Below are 18,055 nucleotides of genomic sequence, written 5' to 3'. Positions count from 1 at the left end.
CTCTCTCTCTCTCTCTCTCTTTCTCTTTTTTTCTCTCTCTCTGTCTGTCTGTGTCATATCATGTTTCGTTGCTGTACTCGCGCTCTCACTGGGATTACTAACGTCAAGTCCTGCGATTCATTAACAAAATAACCCGAGGTGCAGAAGCGAGTGCCTGTCTGGGTCATGGTCTATCTCTGTCTGTCTTTCGATTCCTCCCTGTTTCTTCTACAACCTCCGTCTTGTTTATGTGTCTCTCCATTTTTACCTGCTCTTTTTTTTGTTTGTTTGTTTGGGGGTTTTTTTTTTCATCATTTTCTCTTTCTCTTTCTCTTTTTGCCTCCTATCATTTTCTCTTTCATTCTCTCTCTCAGCCTTTGGTACACAGGAGGATTAGAATTGCAGTGGGGGCTGGCTGTGTTGGCTGGGGCTGAAAAAACGCTGGTTTCAGCAGGCTGCCATGCGGCATGAATGGACAGAGAGAGAGAGAGAGAGAGAGAGAGACACGAGAGGCAGACGGAAAGCTCACAGCTCAGCTTTGTTCGCGGTAATCAGCAACAGCGAGCCCCAGCGCTGCCTCTCAGAGGTTAACTAAACGAGGCTTTTATGCTAACACACGCGACACGAGCGGTTCATCATGTCCTCTACGCGGACTGGATCACTGCCGCTCCGTCTGCTTTAGCATCGAGGAATCCCTGTCTCTCTCCTCTACGCTAGCATGTGTATCGGACAGAGATGACGACAGGACACTAGCGGCTTGGGACTTGACAGAAACACAATCAGCCTGGGATTGTAACAGAGCATTTCTTCTGCATGGAGGAGTAACCTGAATTTGTGATATTATTCTTTTTTTTTTTCTTTTTTTTTTTAACCGGCGTGGATGTGGACGGGGACAGGGGTGGGGGGGGTCGCGTTTTTTCCGCTGCACCTATGAGGTCTGAGCGAATGAGCCGCGTGTGTATCGTCGTCCTGGAGGAGGTGGAGGACGAGGAGCCCTCCCCTCTGCTTTCCAAAACAGCGCAGGACCACGTTTCCCAGCATTCACCTCCCGAAGCCGACACTCAGGAAGAGAAGGTGAGGACGAGACGGCAAGACGAGGGATTTGCATTTTAGCCTGCAGTTCCTTTTTTTTTTTTTTTTTTTTTCTCTTTTTCCCCCCTGCTTCCTCTTATGATTTGTTTGAAAGGCTGTGTTCACTGGCTGTAACTGTCAGTGGTGTGCGTGAGAAGAGAGAGGGCATAATTACTGCATTGCTGTTTCGTGTTCTGCTCTTTCATTTTTGTAACGTGTGCACCAGGTGTTTTTAGGAGCGATCACCTGCAGCGTAATATTCTCTAAATAATCTGAGATAAATCCGAGTATGGTGCGATAATCTACTTCCAGTGTAACCTTTTTTTGAATGGTGTCACTGTTGCAATCAAAACATCTGCATACGTTCCACACGCGTGTATGCGTGTTTGGCCTGTCCAAGACAAACCCAAACACTGGATCTAATGAAGAAGTGATCTATTTATAAATGATTTTAAAATACTTGCGGGTTTGGGTGGAGGAAGTGAGAACTAATATTTCCAGGCGGAATGATTCGTCTGTTCAGCAAGGACACTTGGAGGACATTTCGCGCAATTAAAACTTGATAAACGCAGTCAGTGCATCCCGTGTAAACAGTGCCCTTGTGAAGGCTGGTACAGATGTGTATACTGTAGAGGAGGAGGAACGGTAGTGAAATGCGATTCGTCTTAATAAGGGGTTAGTGGTTAGTACGTTTACCTCGCACCTCCAGGGTTGCGGGTTTGAATCCTGACTCCGCCCTCTGTGTGTGTGGAGTTTGCATGTTCACACGCTTCAGGGGTTTCCTCCGGGTTCTCCGGTTTTCTCCCCCAGTCCAAAGACACGCGATGAAGGCTGATGGGCATTTCTGAGTTGTCTGTGGTGTGTGAGTGTGTGTGTGTGATTGTGCCTTGCGATGGGTTGGTACCCGTGTAGGATAAGCGGTGTGGAAGATGGATGGATGGATTCATCTTAATCTGAAGATACGCCTAGTGTCCACTCCTCATCCGTAGCTAAACCAAAAAATCCTGAACTGGTTCATTACCATGATGGACAGGTTGACGTGTTATACATATATCACTGCCGTATTATTATTATTATTATTATCGTTATTATTATTATTATTATTATTATTATTATTATTTCTTCTGCTAGGTTTTCTCACAAACTTCAGAGGTGTTTCGTAAAAAACATTTTTTTGGTAATTTTTATGTCTTAAAAAATATACATGTATTTAGTTTTTTTATATTTATTTTATATTTTATATATATATATATACACACACACAAACGCACGTATACCACAGCGCTGTCGTATTCTCAGTTCGGTCAGAAGGTGTTGATTAATTCTCTATAACTGCAGCTCTGACGGTAGTTCCGGCTGCACGGAAAATCACAGGTTCATTTTAACGCGCTTGATTTAATCCTTTATCGTTTCTATAGCAACAACTTACACGGAGGACTTGTACAGCAGACGCGCCACATAAGAGAATTTCAGAACACGTGTAATTGTTGATATGGCGACGTTTTCAGTAAGGAGCTGTTTATTTGACATGTTCGGAAGGAGTCTCCAGTGTCCGAGCTTTGCGATGAAGGTGTTCGTTGTAATTGGAGAACTTCAGCATGATAACCGCTCCCGGCGTCGTTGATTATTTTCCCGTGCCAGCACTCCCTGTCACTTTTTATTTATTTCATGTGGATATAGTAAGGAAGCACGTTAACGTTGTTTATGATCGCTGTCTGGACGTCTTGTTGAAAGAGTCTTGGCCTCGTTACTTTTTCAGTAAACATGGAAAGTGATTAAACCTGTTCTTTCCAGGCTTTCCACACACCAGAAGGATTCCTTTCTTTATGACGGTGCTGCTGTGTGTTCTTCACAGAGCTGGAGCAGCTGGGATTTTCCTCCGTGTGTGTATGAGCACGTCCCTGCACCTGGTCTGCAGGAGTGTGAGGTGTGAGGTCGTGTTGTGGAGAGCTGTTTTTCTCACCTTGTTGTCAGTTTCAGTCTGGGGAAAAGTGGTATTTATATGTAATATACATTCCTCTCTCACTCGCGCTCTCTCTGTCTCGCTCTCTGTCTCTGTCTCTCTCTCGCTCCCTCTGTGTGTGTGTGTGTGTGTGTGTGTCTCTCTCTCTCTCTCTCTCTCTCTCTCTCTATTATTTGCCTTATTTTTTTTACTGACGATACTTTGACATCATTTCTCTATTCTTTAAACTATTGTTCTTTTATCAGGTTTGTCACTGCTATTATCATTTATGGCATCAGATCATTTCAGATCTTCACACGAAATTCAACCTGAGTAAACACACAATGCAGTTTTTATACTTTTTTTTTCTTTTTTCTATTGAAGCAAAAAAAAAAAAAATATCCAACACCTATCACCCATGTGAAAAACTAATTGCCCCCTTAAATTTAAAATCTGGTTGACCTTTAGCGGCAATAACTACAACTAAACACTTCCGATATCTGGAGATCAGTCTTTCACAGCGCTGCGGTGGAATCTTGCTCACCGTTCTTTGCAGAACTGCGTAGCTCAACCACACTGGAGGTTTTACGAGCATGAACTGCCCGTTTAAAGTCCTGCCACAGCGTCTCAACTGGTTCAATTCACGACTAGGCCACTCCAAAAAAGACAAAAGGCCACTTTTTTTGGGATGCTCAGCGGTGGGCTTACTCCTATGCTTTGGATCATTTGGATGCATAATCCAGTTGCGCTCGAGTTTCGACTTACTGACTGAAGACCGGACATTCTCCTTTAGGATTATTTGGTTGAGAGCAGAATTCATGTTTCCCTCAATTATTGCAAGTTGCCCAGACCCTGAAGTATCAAAGCATCCCCACACCATCACACTTCCTCCACCATGCTTGACTGTAGGTATGATGTTCTTTTTGTGGAATTCTGTGTTTCGGTTTACACCAGATGTAACGGGACCCCTGTCTTCCAGACAGTTCCACTTTCAACTCGTCATCCCATAGAACATTCTCCCAAAAGCTTTGAAGATTATCAAGGTGTGTTTTGGCAAAATTCAGACGAGTCTTAAATGTTCTTCTGGGTTAGCAGTGGTTTTCACATCGCCACTCTTCCACGGATGCTCTTTTTGCAGTAGGTACTGTCTATCTCATTGTGTTGGGTAATCATGTTACAGCACAAATATGGTAGTGTCATGGTTTCCCTGTCCTGAAAGTGGTTTGTTGCCTGTTTGTGTTTACCTGTTCTGTGTTTCATTCTGATTAGTTTGTTTGTTTAAACCCTATTGTGTCAATGTCTTGTTGCGAAGCTTTATCTTTTTTTTTTTTTTTGTACTATTAAGGCTGTTTTCCCCTTGTCAGAGTTTCATGTTGACTGTTTTCTATTTTCGACTCTCCCCTGTGTTACCGTTAATGATTAAGGACACACTCTGAGCGTATTTTGACCTGTGTCCTTTGGCTTTGTATGTTCGTTTTCCTTAAATAAAGTGCTGTGTAAGCACGTACACCCCGCACTTTCACCTGCCGCTCACGGGTACAGGAGTTATATAACTTATCTTATCAATATACAGCAGTAAATTTGGCAAATGTATTTACGTAAGATGTGCTCCTGTAATTCCTCAGTACCAGAGAGGAAATCTCCAGTAATTACTTTATAATAGCTTGTTTAATTTATTGCTCAATTATTGATAGCATTTCTATAATGCTATAATGCTATACTTTATTTTTTTACCTTTTGCTAATAATTTTCCTTTTTGAAATATTGTCAGTGCTCTTTCTTACTAACTAACCTAGTAAAAGCCACCAGAAGTGACCCTGTTAAGCTTGTGCAAGGCTTGAAAAGATCAACTGTATAGAAATCTTAATTAGACCGTTTTAGCTATGAGGTAAACGTCCGTCAAATCCGAAACGAGTGAAGGAAACGCGAACGTACGCGGAGATCACGACTCGCCATAAATATCTGTACAGACTTAATAATATCATTTACTTCCAAGGTGACAGTGTTACCCTTCAGGTGGCTAGGTGTTCATTTCAAACCCTGGTATTGTTCTTATACGGCCGCTCTGTGATGGTGTGTAACTTGAACCGTTCGCAGAAGTTCTCCGTAGGTCATGAAACGTCAGCGTGTTCTTTTTTTGTTGTTGTTGTTGTTGTTGTTGTTGTTGTTGATAAAGTCTACGCAGGCGCATTTTACTGCTCTTGTATAATTTTAACTCCTGATCATCCTCCATGATGAATAATAAAAGTGCTTCACTGGCTGTATGTTTGAGCTGGTGTTGGTGCTTTAGTTTCAGTTATACGAGAAAGCTGTCCCAAACACGTATTTCACCAGACCACGCTATAGGTCACCGAGATTTGGGTTTTAATGCGTGTGTTTGTGTGTGTGTGTGTGTATTTCCAGACTCTGCAGGTTGATCCCTTCCTGTAGTTAGTATATGCAGTGCATCCGGAAAGTATTCACAGCGCTTCACTTTTTCCACATTTTGTTATGTTACAGCCTTATTCCAAAACGGATTCAATTCAAAATTTTCCTGAAAATTCTACAAACTATACCCCATAATGACAACGTGAAAGACGTTTGTTTGAAATCTTTGCAAATTTATTAAAAATAAAAAACACAAAAAGCACATGTACATAAGTATTCACAGCCTTTGCCATGACACTCCAAATTGAGCTCAGGTGCATCCTGTTTCCACTGATCATCCTTGAGATGTTTCTACAACTTGATTGGAGTCCACCTGTGGTAAATTCAGGCACACACCTGTCTATATAAGGTCCGACGGTTAACAATGCATGTCAGAGCACAAACCAAGCCATGAAGTCCAAGGAATTGTCTGGAGACCTCCGAGACAGGATTGTATCGAGGCACAGATCTGGGGAAGGGTACAGAAACATTTCTGCAGCATTGAAGGTCCCAATGAGCACAGTCGCCTCCATCATCCGTGAATGGAAGAAGTTTGGAACCAGCAGGACTCTTCCTAGAGCTGGCCGCCCGGCCAAACTGAGCGATCAAGGGAGAAGGGCCTTAGTCAGGGAGGTGACCGAAAACCCGATGGTCACTCTGACAGAGCTCCAGCATGTGTCTGTGGAGAGAGGAGAACCTTCCAGAAGAACAACCGTCTCTGCAGCACTCCACCAATCAGGCCTGTATGGTAGAGTGGCCAGATGGAAGCCACTCCTCAGTAAAAGGCACACGACAGCCCACCTGGAGTTTGCCAAAAGGCACCTGAAGGATTCTCAGAACATGATGAAACAAAGATTGAACTCTTTGGCCTGAATGACAAGCGTCATGTCTGGAGGAAACCAGGCACCAGTCATCACCTGGCCAATACCATCCCTACAGTGAAGCATGGTGGTGGCAGCAGCATGCTGTGGGGATGTTTTTCAGCGGCAGGAACTGGGAGACTAGTCGGGATCGAGGGAAAGATGAATGCAGCAATGTACAGAGACATCCTTGATGAAAACCTGCTCCAGAGAGCTCTGGACCTCAGACTGGGGTGAAGGTTCATCTTCCAACAGGTCAATGACCCTAATCACACAGCCAAGATAATGAAGGAGTGGCTACAGGACAACTCTGTGAATGTCCTTGAGCGGCCCAGCCAGAGCCCAGACTTGAACCCGATTGAACATCTCTGGAGAGATCTGAAAACGGCTGTGCACCGACGCTCCCCATCCAACCTGATTGAGCTTGAGAGGTCCTGCAAAGAAGAATGGGAGAAACTGCCCAAAAATAGGTGTGCCAAGCTTGTAGCATCATACTCAGAAAGACTTGAGGCTGTAATTGGTGCCAAAGGAGCTTAAACAAAGTATTGAGCAAAGGCTGTGAATACTTATGTACATGTGCTTCTTTTGTTTTTTATTTTTAATAAATTTGCAAAGATTTCAAACAAACTTCTTTCATGGTATCATTATGGGATATAGTTTGTAGAATTTTGAGGAAAATAATGAATTGAATCCATTTTGGAATAAGTCTGTAACACAACAAAATGTGGAAAAAGTGAAGCGCTGTGAATACTTTCCAGATGCAGTGTGTGTGCATTAGGGCTTAAGCGTTAGCACACTGTATGATGTACAGTCTGGAGAGTGCATTAACATTACGTGAGTAATCTAAGCCTCATACATGTTGCAGTATCTCCAGCTTTCAGTGCATCGACTTCATTTCATTGGACCACATTTATTTGTGTTAGTGAATCTGTCTGTAAGCCAAATTAAAAAGGCTTACAAAAGTTTCTGCGTCATTGTTTTCCCTTCATACTCGAGGGCATATACGGTATTGATAAAATACCAATCACCCGTCAATTACCAGACGTGTTCTCGGGCTTGTGCAGTATTGATTTATTTATTTATTTTTTCCCTGCTCGTGATTTAACATCGCGATAAATGATTTAATTGTCCAGAACATGCAAAATAAGACAGGAAAAGGAGTATTTTGAACATTCCACGGCAGGGTGTAATAATAATTGTGAGCTGCGCGGTCCGGAACTGCTTGCTGGCAGAGGCAGTTGTGAAACTGGTTCTGCAGTAATGCTCTGTAAACAGTAAAAAGCGTACTATAGTATTTTCGATAGTCATTTTAAAAATCTGTTGTCCACATAACTGATGTTTTCCACACCATGTTTAATCACTTTGTACTCACCATTACCATTCGCATTGTTTGTAAAGCGTTCGGTTTTTAATGTTACCTATTTAATATTTTTAGGTCAAAGTTTTCATCCTTTTTCCTGTTTCTCTTTGCAAAATTGTTCGGTGGGATTCCTGATAAATATGTCAACACTGACGTATACTATGTATGTGTGTACTGTAACGGTAGCTAAGTCAAACATATATATCGATAAATGTTATCTCATATATCTCGAGTTCAGTAGAGAGCATGCGAGATGGGGAAGGGGCGGGGCTTCCAGGCGTCGTCACTGAACCGCCTTGAAACGTGCAGCGCTATTCAAGATATTGACATAATTTCCAACGAAGCAGGAAGTCAGGGCAGGACATATCGAGTGGCTCCTCCCCCTTTTTAATCGCGAACAGTGTTTAGCTTACCTCACAGACCGGGTTAAGCTGTACTTGATCGTCAGTACCACTGTGGATTTTTATAATGTCGGGGGCGGGACACTTGGGTTTCTAGAGAGCGTTTGATTGGACAGAAAATCTGATGAGAAGCTGAAGTGCAGAGTGATGTCATCGAAATCGTTGGTCTGTATTGTGGATAGAGAATTTTGAATGCACATATCTTTTAAATGTGAATTATGTGGTTGTTTTGGAGCACACTAGTTAATAGATCACCTTAAAGCGAACGTATTCATACTAAAAGCCACAAAACGTCAATTTTAAGTTCATGGAGACTGTAATATCGGAGAATTCAAAACACGTACCAACCGTTCCAGAGACAAAATGCGTAAAGGTTAACATGCTTGGTAATATAATAATATAACTGAAATAGACTGTCACAACGCCAGGTGACGTTTAAGGTCATTTAGAGACGATTAAATCATGACGTCTCACGGCACAGCTGATCTATTACCAGTGAGCTCATCTCAGTCGATCATAAGATAAGATAAGATAAACTTTATTGATCCCACACTGGGGAAATTCCCTCGTTACAGCAGCTCAATTACACAAAAACCAGATAGGAAAGAGAATACACATCAAATAGGAATAAAATTGAAAAAAAAAAAAAGTCTAAAATATATACAATAGGAATAGAATGATAAGAATAATAATGGTAATATGTACACTACGAACACCTCGACGTATGTACAGATGAATACGAATATGAGTATATCCAGAGTTATAAGTATCTTTTATATACAGAAAAGTGAAAATGGATTCTCATGTTGAACAAGACGTATATAATAATCTCAGCTTGCAGTTAACTTCTTCATCCTGTAATATCGTCTTCTAACCACAAATATTATTTCTTTCCCCCAGCCTTCGTTGTTGAAAGCCATCTTTAACGTGGATCCAGATGAAGTTCGGGCTCTCATATTCAAAAAGGAAGATGTCAACGTCCAGGTATTGTGGGTTTTTAAAAAAAAAAGAAGTTATTTGATTGATTTTTGTGGTGTTTAAAATGCTTTCTACATGAACTGAGTATTTAAGAGCAGGTTAAGCACCGATTCGTCTGGAGTTCTGACCTTACAGAGCCCCAGTATTATATTTAGTCTCAATGAATCTTCCATTGTACAATGTTAAGCTTTCTACATTAGCATTAGGTAAGTGTTTGTTCCTACATTAATTAAAAGTGATGACTTTGTTCTTTTTTTTTTTTCCAAATCTTGTCGCCAGCGTCGAGAAAGTAAACGAAGCACTTCAGATTCATCAGAGTCGAAGCGAACCTCGAACAATATAGTTTTATAATGTTTTTCAAACCAGTTTTCCCGCCTGTACTGTAATGTACATGAAGTCTCTGTGTGAACGTAAATTAAGGATGAAAATTGATCACACAAATGCGGGGGCGTTACGATTGTCTAGACCGATGTCTTTCTGAACGATGATTACGGTCACATACCCCTTTGTTCAGGAACGGTTCTTGATGTCCCACTGGCGCTCCTATATGCTCGAATCACTGACTGTCACTTCAGGTAGTGTGATCCTCATGTTGCCGAGACGGAGATGAATTGTCCCTATGATAATCGAGTCTTTTTGGGGGACGAGCTTGCTCTAACACCGAGCTTGGAGTAGAATCTGTTTCGAGTCTGAAACCCAAACGCTATTTATATTCTTTGTGGACACCAAAAGCTACAATAAAAAATAGGAAGCACGTGTGTAGTCTCAAAGCTTCTAATCTCCTCTCTCCTTGATCGCTGTTGACACATTTTGAAGAAGTGTTGCATCCTTAAAGATTGCAGGTTTTGATCGAATTCCCGCTCAGATGCTGAGGAACGAGGACTCAATCAGGCGTAGAGTTAGAGTTTTGTCTTTTTTTTGTTTATTTCTTGTTTTTTTGTGACGCTCACCATGAGCAGGGTTACTGAACTAAAGGTTGGCACTGCCAAGCCGCTACTGTTGGGCCCTTGAGCAAAGCCCTTAACCCTCTCTGCTCCAGGGGTGCTGTATCATGGCTGACCCTGCGCTCTGACCCCAACCTCCCAAAGATGGGATACGCGAAAATCAGAATTTCACTGTGTTATAAGTTATATGACAGCCTGGTTCCTCTTCCTCTTCTTCTTCCTCTTCTTCTTCTTCCTCTTCTTCTTCTTCTTCTTCTTCTTCTTCTTCTTCTTCTTCTTCTTCCTCTTCTTCATCATCTTCTTCTTCTTCTTCCTCTTCTTCTTCATCTTCCTCTTCTTCTTTTTCTTCTTCTTCTTCATCTTCTTCGTTATCTTCCTCTTCTTCTTCCTCTTCTTCTTCTTCTTCTTCTTCTTCTTCTTCCACTTCCTCTTCATCTTCCTCTTCTTGTTCCTCCTCCTCTTCTTCTTCTTCCACTTGTTGTTCTTCCTCCTCTTCTTCTTCTTCTTCTTCCTCTTCTTCTTTTTCGTCTTCTGCCTCCTCCTCTTCTTCCTCCTCCTTCTCTTCCTCCTCTTCTTCTTCCTCTGTTTCTTCATCTTCTTCTCCTTCTAACTGGTCTCAGTGTTGTCTTGTTATATTCTGGATAACGAGGTGCTGGTTAGCCTGAGATCTGTGTAAAGACACACACACACACACATGCACACACGCACACACCATCTTGGTGCTTGTGAGCGAGCATGTCTTTTTCTCAGCACTGTAGGTTTAATGAGTGTTCAGTGTGCGTCTCCAGGCAGCTCTGTGCTCAGAGTGGAGACGGCGCTGTTTTTCAGAACAGACCCTTCACTGGCAGAATGCCTGGTGTGTCACGTGAGTTTTGGAGCTTGTGTGTGTGTGTGTGTGTGTGTGTGTGTGTGTGTGTGTGTGTGTGTGTGTGTGTGTGCGCGCGCGCGCGCGCATCAGTCTGGCTCCTCAGAAGCAGTCTTGCAGATTAGCATTTAATTTCATGTTGTTTAGTAACCACTTGAGAGAGATTCTTAATGAAGTGTTCTGCGAACATCCCGTCACATGGGATGACTTTTGTGCTTTAAAGAAACTCATAAGTAACAGCTACTTCCACACACCTACACAAATGCACACAGCCTCCAGCTCCTACACACCGTCCCGGGAGAGCTGCGCCTCGATTGATCGCCGGAGCTTGTGGATTTATCGGAGCGCTCCATCACGCGACACGCCGCATTCTCCAACACACAAATCCAGCTCGAGTTTCGTCAAACCGCACATTTGTCCAGCACAGCGCAGAGGAGGCTCGGACGCTTTCAAATAGAAAACACGGCACACTTTAAACGAATGCTCCAGCACCTTTGACTGAAGGTTTCATGACCGTGTTCGACCACACATGAATGTTTATTGGTTCAGCTGTTCAGAAGTAAGCAGGCCTTCTGCTGTGTTCTCAGTACAGGGAACATTGTGGCCTGTGGTACACACACACACACACACACACACACACACACAGCCGATGCACTGAATAAAGATTATTCCTTTAACTAAACCCACAGTGAATAATGAAACCACCGTCAGTCACTCATCTGAGAAGATGAGGTGTTTATGCCAGGAGATGGTGGCTCAGTGGTTTAGCATTCATTGGCAACAGGAGAAGGGTGCTTATTTATTTATTTATTTATTTATTTATTTATTTATTTATTTGATTGATTTAATACATGCTGTGAAAGCGTGTGATATTTACTGATATAAACACAAAATACAGGTTCTCTAGGACTACACTGCACCGATGCCATCGACTATTTATTTATTTATTTATTTATTTATTTATTTATTTATTTTACATAGCTTGGCAAGCTTGCATGGAGTGAGACAGTCTCTCTGAACGTCAGCATCAGATCAGTATCTGTTAAACCTGTTTTATCCTCAGCAAATGAATTGATTGATCGCTTGCAGTAACGTGCTGCTAGTCTTCTGATGAAGGGATGTGATGTCATGTCGGTGTTAAAAATGTAGGCTGTTTAAAGGGGTTGCAAGTAATTTAAAAAAAAAAGGTTTCGAAACCCCGCCCTTCTCGGTGTCGGGCATTCAAAATGTCAGTCTTAATTTAAACTGAAGTGATAAGAAAGTGTTACAAGCTTTAAAGAAGTCACAATAAGTTCTGAGTAAGAGTAAGACGTATGAGTTGGATAAAGTATTGTCGTGTTTACAATCTGCTTTTTAGGATAGTGAGAAGAGGACTCCCCTCCACGCTGCAGCCTACTTGGGTGACGCTGAGATCATCGAGCTTCTCATTCTGTCAGGTAGAGATAGATAGATGTATATACACACACGCGCACACACACACGTTCGTCAACTATTCCTTCCTTGGAAACTCATTTCTCAGGACTGATACACAAGAGCCTTTCCAGATTACACACACATACGTGCACACACAAACACACACATATAGTTGGAGTCAGCTGCTCTCCTGGAGAACTAACTAGCATGCAGGAAGAGGAGGACACTGTTATGGGGGATTGATGAATACCAGCAGGTGCAGCTGTGCTATTTTAAATTCCACACACGTAGCCTCAAAGGATCATGGGAGTGAGTTTCTAAACATGTTTCAGGAATTAGGTTACGTAATGGTTTCTCTGTTGCTTGTATTGGTGAATGATATTACATTACGTTTTTGATGACTGAATGGAACCATAGTCTTGCCTCTTTCACCTCTCTCTCGTCTCTCTCTCTCTCCCTCTCTCATCCATCTCTCTCTTTCTCTCACTGTGTTTCTGTCCATAATTCAGGAGCGAGAGTAAATGCCAAAGATAATAAGTGGCTGACCCCTCTTCACCGTGCTGTTGCTTCCTGCAGTGAGGTATCACGTTACACTACACAAGTACACACACAAATGCAAACAAACTGTACACACCACTGTTCAAGCTGTCTCCGGGTGTCTGTGTGTAGGAGGCAGTCCAGGTGCTGTTGAAACACTCTGCTGATGTGAATGCTCGGGATAAGAACTGGCAGACTCCACTGCACGTGGCGGCGTCTAACAAAGCGGTGCGCTGTGCCGAGGCTCTTGTCCCCCTGCTGAGCAACGTGAACGTGTCGGACCGCGCGGGACGCACCGCCCTGCACCACGCTGCCTTCAGCGGACACCTCGAGGTCCCACTCTGCACTTTACAATATTACCAGACACACTGCTATAGTATGCCATGTATTACTACACAATACGGTGCCATGTACAGTAGAGTACCATGTTATAGTCCTATTTACAATACAACACAATACTCTGCAATGCAGTACCATATCCTAATATAGGTGTATATACTATACTATACTATACTCTGCAATGCAGTACCATATCCTAATATAGGTGTATATACTATACTATACTCTGCAATGCAGTACCATATCCTAATATAGGTGTATATACTATACTATACTCTGCAATGCAGTAACATATATCCTAATACAGGTGTATATACTATACTATACTATACTCTGCAATGCAGTACCATATCCTAATATAGGTGTATATACTATACTATACTATACTCTGCAATGCAGTACCATATCCTAATATAGGTGTATATACTATACTATACTCTGCAATGCAGTACCATATCCTAATATAGGTGTATATACTATACTATACTCTGCAATGCAGTAACATATATCCTAATACAGGTGTATATACTATACTATACTATACTATACTATACTATACTCTACAATGCAGTACCATATCCTAATATAGGTGTATATACTATTCTATACTATACTCTACAATGCGGTAGCATATCCTAATATAGGTGTATATACTATACTATACTCTGCAATGCAGTAACATATCCTAATATAGGTGTATATACTATACTATACTATACTATACTATACTCTACAATGCAGTAACATATCCTAATATAGGTGTATATACTATACTATACTATACTCTGCAATGCAGTAACATATCCTAATATAGGTGTATATACTATACTATACTCTGCAATGCAGTACCTTATATCCTAATACAGGTGTATATACTATACTATACTATACTATACTATTCTATACTATACTATACTCTGCAATGCAGTAAAATATCCTAATATAGGTGTATATACTATACTATACTCTGCAATGCAGTAACATATATCCTAATACAGGTGTATATACTATACTATACTATACTATTCTATACTATACTATACTCTACAATGCAGTACCATATCCTAATATAGGTGTATATACTATTCTATACTATACTCTACAATGCAGCACCATATCCTAATATAGGTGTATATACTATACTATGGTGTACTGTACGATTTAGTACTGTGATTATATTATTATATAGTCGTGTATATTATAACTATACTATACTACGGTGTACTGTACAATGCAGTACTGTACTATACCTTTATATAGTCATGTACAGTGGTTTGAAAAAGTATTTGCCCCATCCTGATTTCTTCGGTTTTTGTGTACACCTCAAACTAAATTGTTTCAGAAATTTAAAAAAAAAAAAAAACTGAGATAAAAGAACAGCAACCTGAGTAAACACAAAATACAGTTTTTAAATGATAATGCTATCTTAGAAATAGGTGTTCGATCATAGCTGTGATGTAAATAACCGTTAATAACAAATAAATCAGCAATGGCACTTCTTAATGCTTTTCCAAAAGGGAATGAAATGACTCATTTTCTGTTGCTCTGTTTACACCCGAGCAGTTTAGTCATTAGTTCAGCTTTAGATTATTTCGTGATGTGTTCTGCTAAAATCCTTGCAGTGTTAACCCGTAGCACTTTAGAGTCGTCTTATACATTTTAAGTCGATCCCAAAAAATAAAATTGGTAATTGGGTGGTTTGTGCGGTTATAGATGGTGAAGCTTCTGCTGTCCAGAGGAGCCAACATCAATGCGTTCGATAAGAAAGACAGGAGAGCTGTACACTGGGCTGCGTATATGGGTAAGTCACAGCAGGAATCCGTATATCTGCACTACATCAGCTCTGCTTCATTACTCAGCACTGTGTGTTGTGCCCTAGTTTCCAGCAGACTGTGCCTCTTCAGGCTAATGAGTATTCAGAGCTCGGCTCTGATGCTCTGTGTCAGCCTGTGGCTGTTCTATAGAAGAGACTGATGCGTTTCTTTGTTTTCTCGCCTTTTTTTTCGTTTTGTCTTCTTTTTTTTCCTCTTTTGTTCCTTTGTTCACTCTGTGTCATTGTGTTTCTTTTCTCCGCCCTCTCTCTCTTTTTTTTTTTTTTCTTCTTCTCCTTCACCCCCTCTCACTCTTAGGTCATATGGAGGTGGTACGCTTGTTGGTGTCTCATGGTGCCGAGGTGGTGTGTAAGGATAAGAAGGGCTACACGCCGCTCCACGCTGCAGCTTCTAGTGGGATGATCGGTGTGGTGAAATACCTGCTGGATCTGGGTGTCGAGGTACGTTTACCCCTCCCCCAGAACTGCCACATAGCCCCGCCCCATCCCTGAATGTAATGTTCACACTGGGACTTGCATTGCTTTATAAACTGATTATATAAGTCTACTAAGGTATTCTATATATGAATAACATAGAAAAACTTTTTAAAGCAAGTTTTAAATAAAGTTTTGAATTCAAATAGAGATTACGAGGTGCAGAGGGAGACGGGGGCGTGTCTAATTTGCATCTCATGCATATTCATAGATCTGTCTCATTCTTTATTTGGGTAGGCAATTTTCAGTGGTGTTTTTGATTGAAACGATTGTTTTGAAAGAACGTATTGTTTTTGTATAAATTTATTACGTAGCAATATAATCAGCATGGGCATAATATTTGATGTAATTTGCGGATATTAAAATATTTTATTCTTGAGATGAAAAAGAGAGTCCTTATAATCCTCCATACTCTCTCCTCATCTCGCTGTCTCACTTTTTCTCTAGATCAACGAACCAAACGCGTACGGAAACACTCCGCTGCACGTGGCGTGCTACAACGGTCAGGACGTGGTAGTGAACGAGTTAATTGAATCCGGTGCTAACGTCAACCAGGTGAACGAGAAGGGCTTTGCACCGCTGCACTTTACTGCTGCCTCTCGCCAGGGGGCGCTGTGCCTGGAACTGCTAGTGGGTAACGGAGCTGACGTCAACATCAAGGTGAGTGTCCTTCGTGTAAACCGTTATTTATATGCATTAATACAACACGCGTAACATTATAACATGGGCAATAAAACTTGTTTTATCTTGGTTTTGGATCATTTGTGTAAGCAGTTCGACATCAGACTGTAGGTCAGTGATCCTTTAATGTAGCACACGTCTGGACAGATTAGACATTAAATGAATTAATTAAGGAATAAAGCTTGGTCTTCCATGCAAGTCCCTGTGTAGGTTTTTTTTGTGATTGTCGTGGCCAAAAATGCTTGATTTTGCTGCGGCTTTTTTCAAAATTTGTGCAGCAACTTGCAGAGTTTTTGTGCCTTTTTTTTTTTTTTTTTTTTTTTTTTTTTTTTTTTTTTTTTTACGGGAAACTGCTTGCACTACATTGTCTTTCGCAGCGACGGTTGTTGGTAAATGAGACCTTTTAGCGGCGCTCATGTCCGACGCACGTGAATCGATGTGGGCTTTGACCGAATGCGCATCCTGATGACGTCACGTGATGCGTCTCGACCCAAATCTGCGGTAATTTCGAAAAATATTACGCCGTTTGCGTTCATTTCTGCTACCGCGAAGTCGCGAAATCCTGTAGGGACTGTTTTAGAGAGAGCGCATCGATTTCTAAACCTTGCAGCCGGAACTCGTGTCAGAGCTGCTGTTATAGAAAGCGAATCAACTCCTTCTGACCAGTTCGTGTTAAAGGTAAATTAAATTCAGAATTCAGATTGTCTGTATGCACCTTGTATGCAGTATATTCAGAAATGAAATTAAGGCTGTGTGTTTATTCACTTTAGTAGATGGTGGGGAAAAAAGGTACATGGGCTTTTCACTTTGGCAAGTGAAATTAGGCAGATATTTCCAGTTGATTATTGGAAGAAAAAGAAGAACATAAAATGCCGACACGAGCCTGTGCTAGCTGGCTCTGAAGTTTTGTTTGATCGCACATTTTATTCCCCTTATATACAAATAGTCCTGTCTGGGCACCTGTTTTCAGTGTGCAAAACGTTACTCCCAGAAAGCAGATCCTCCCGTTCTTGTATTATTTCGAGGTGTGTGTGTGTGTGTGTGTGTGTGTGTGTGTGTGTGTGTGTGTGTGTGTGTGTGTGTGTGTGTGTGTGTTGACTGGCAGAGGCTCGGGGAACAGACTGACCCACACAAGAGACTCCTGGATTAACAGAAGGTGGGGGGGGAAACACTGCAGGGTACAAGCTGCTCTGTTTGTGTGTGTGTGTGTGCGTGTGTGTTCCTGAGCCCTTGCCATGCGGGTTCTCTCCATATGGTTTGTGACTTTGTTTGTATCTGAAAAAGCCAAGAGCAGAGTGGAGGTTCGTTTGTAGTCGTATTGATCCTGATCATTATTACATATTGCTCAGTATCATTTTGTTCGATCATTTTGTTCCTAACAAAAGTATTCATTCATTCTTCTTTAGTAAGCACTTCATCGTGGTCATTGTGGCAGTGGATCCCGAGCCTATCCTGAGAACACTCTCATTCAGCCCTAGGGGTAATTTATCATAGCCAAGGCCCACGGGATGGTTTTCGGGACGCTGCGTCGCCGTGTTGCCTGATACGTATATAATATGCGTAATAAGCCAGAGCCATATCACCCTGCAGCTCTCGCCTGGTTTCTCACTGAAGCTAAGCAGGGTTGAGCCTGGCCAGTACTGGATGGATGGGAGACCTTCTGGGGAACACTACTGCTGGAAGTGGTATTAGTGAGGCCAGCAGGGGGCGCTCACCATATGGTTTGTGTGGGTTGTAATGCCCCAGTATAGTGATGGAGACACTACAGAATTGTAAAAACAGCACCGTCTTTCGGATGAGATATTAAAGCGAGGTCCTGACTCTCTGTGGTCATTAAAAATCCCAGGACACTTCTCGTAAAAGAGTAGGGGTATAACCTCAGTGTCCTGGCAAAATTCCCCCATTGGCCCTTCTCTATCATGGCCCCCTAATAATCTCCATCTCTGCATGGGCTACATTACTCTCTCCTTTCCA

General features: G+C 41.8%; 1 protein-coding gene across 3 annotated transcripts in view; it reads left to right on the top strand.

Annotated features, from left to right (window-relative positions):
* The window catches only part of LOC108256911 (serine/threonine-protein phosphatase 6 regulatory ankyrin repeat subunit A), a 38,862-nt gene that overhangs the window by 8,422 nt on the left and 12,385 nt on the right, over positions 1–18,055 (top strand). For 2 of the 3 annotated variants that reach the window (XM_047150501.2, XM_017454180.3), the window contains exons 1-8: positions 1–1,053; positions 8,920–9,003; positions 12,164–12,242; positions 12,729–12,799; positions 12,889–13,089; positions 14,809–14,896; positions 15,225–15,367; positions 15,848–16,060. The exon at positions 1–1,053 is cut by the window's left edge. In XM_047150501.2, coding sequence (XP_047006457.1) covers positions 910–1,053; positions 8,920–9,003; positions 12,164–12,242; positions 12,729–12,799; positions 12,889–13,089; positions 14,809–14,896; positions 15,225–15,367; positions 15,848–16,060 — 1,023 coding nt within the window. In that variant the 5' untranslated portion in view covers positions 1–909. The remainder of the gene's footprint in view (positions 1,054–8,919; positions 9,004–12,163; positions 12,243–12,728; positions 12,800–12,888; positions 13,090–14,808; positions 14,897–15,224; positions 15,368–15,847; positions 16,061–18,055) is intronic. The other variant, XM_047150502.2, reaches the window with a different exon arrangement.

The sequence above is a fragment of the Ictalurus punctatus genome, chromosome 24 (assembly GCF_001660625.3).
Source record: "Ictalurus punctatus breed USDA103 chromosome 24, Coco_2.0, whole genome shotgun sequence".
Taxonomy (NCBI): domain Eukaryota; kingdom Metazoa; phylum Chordata; class Actinopteri; order Siluriformes; family Ictaluridae; genus Ictalurus; species Ictalurus punctatus.
Note: the sequence above shows the minus strand (reverse complement) of the source record. Positions and strands in the feature narration are given on the sequence as shown.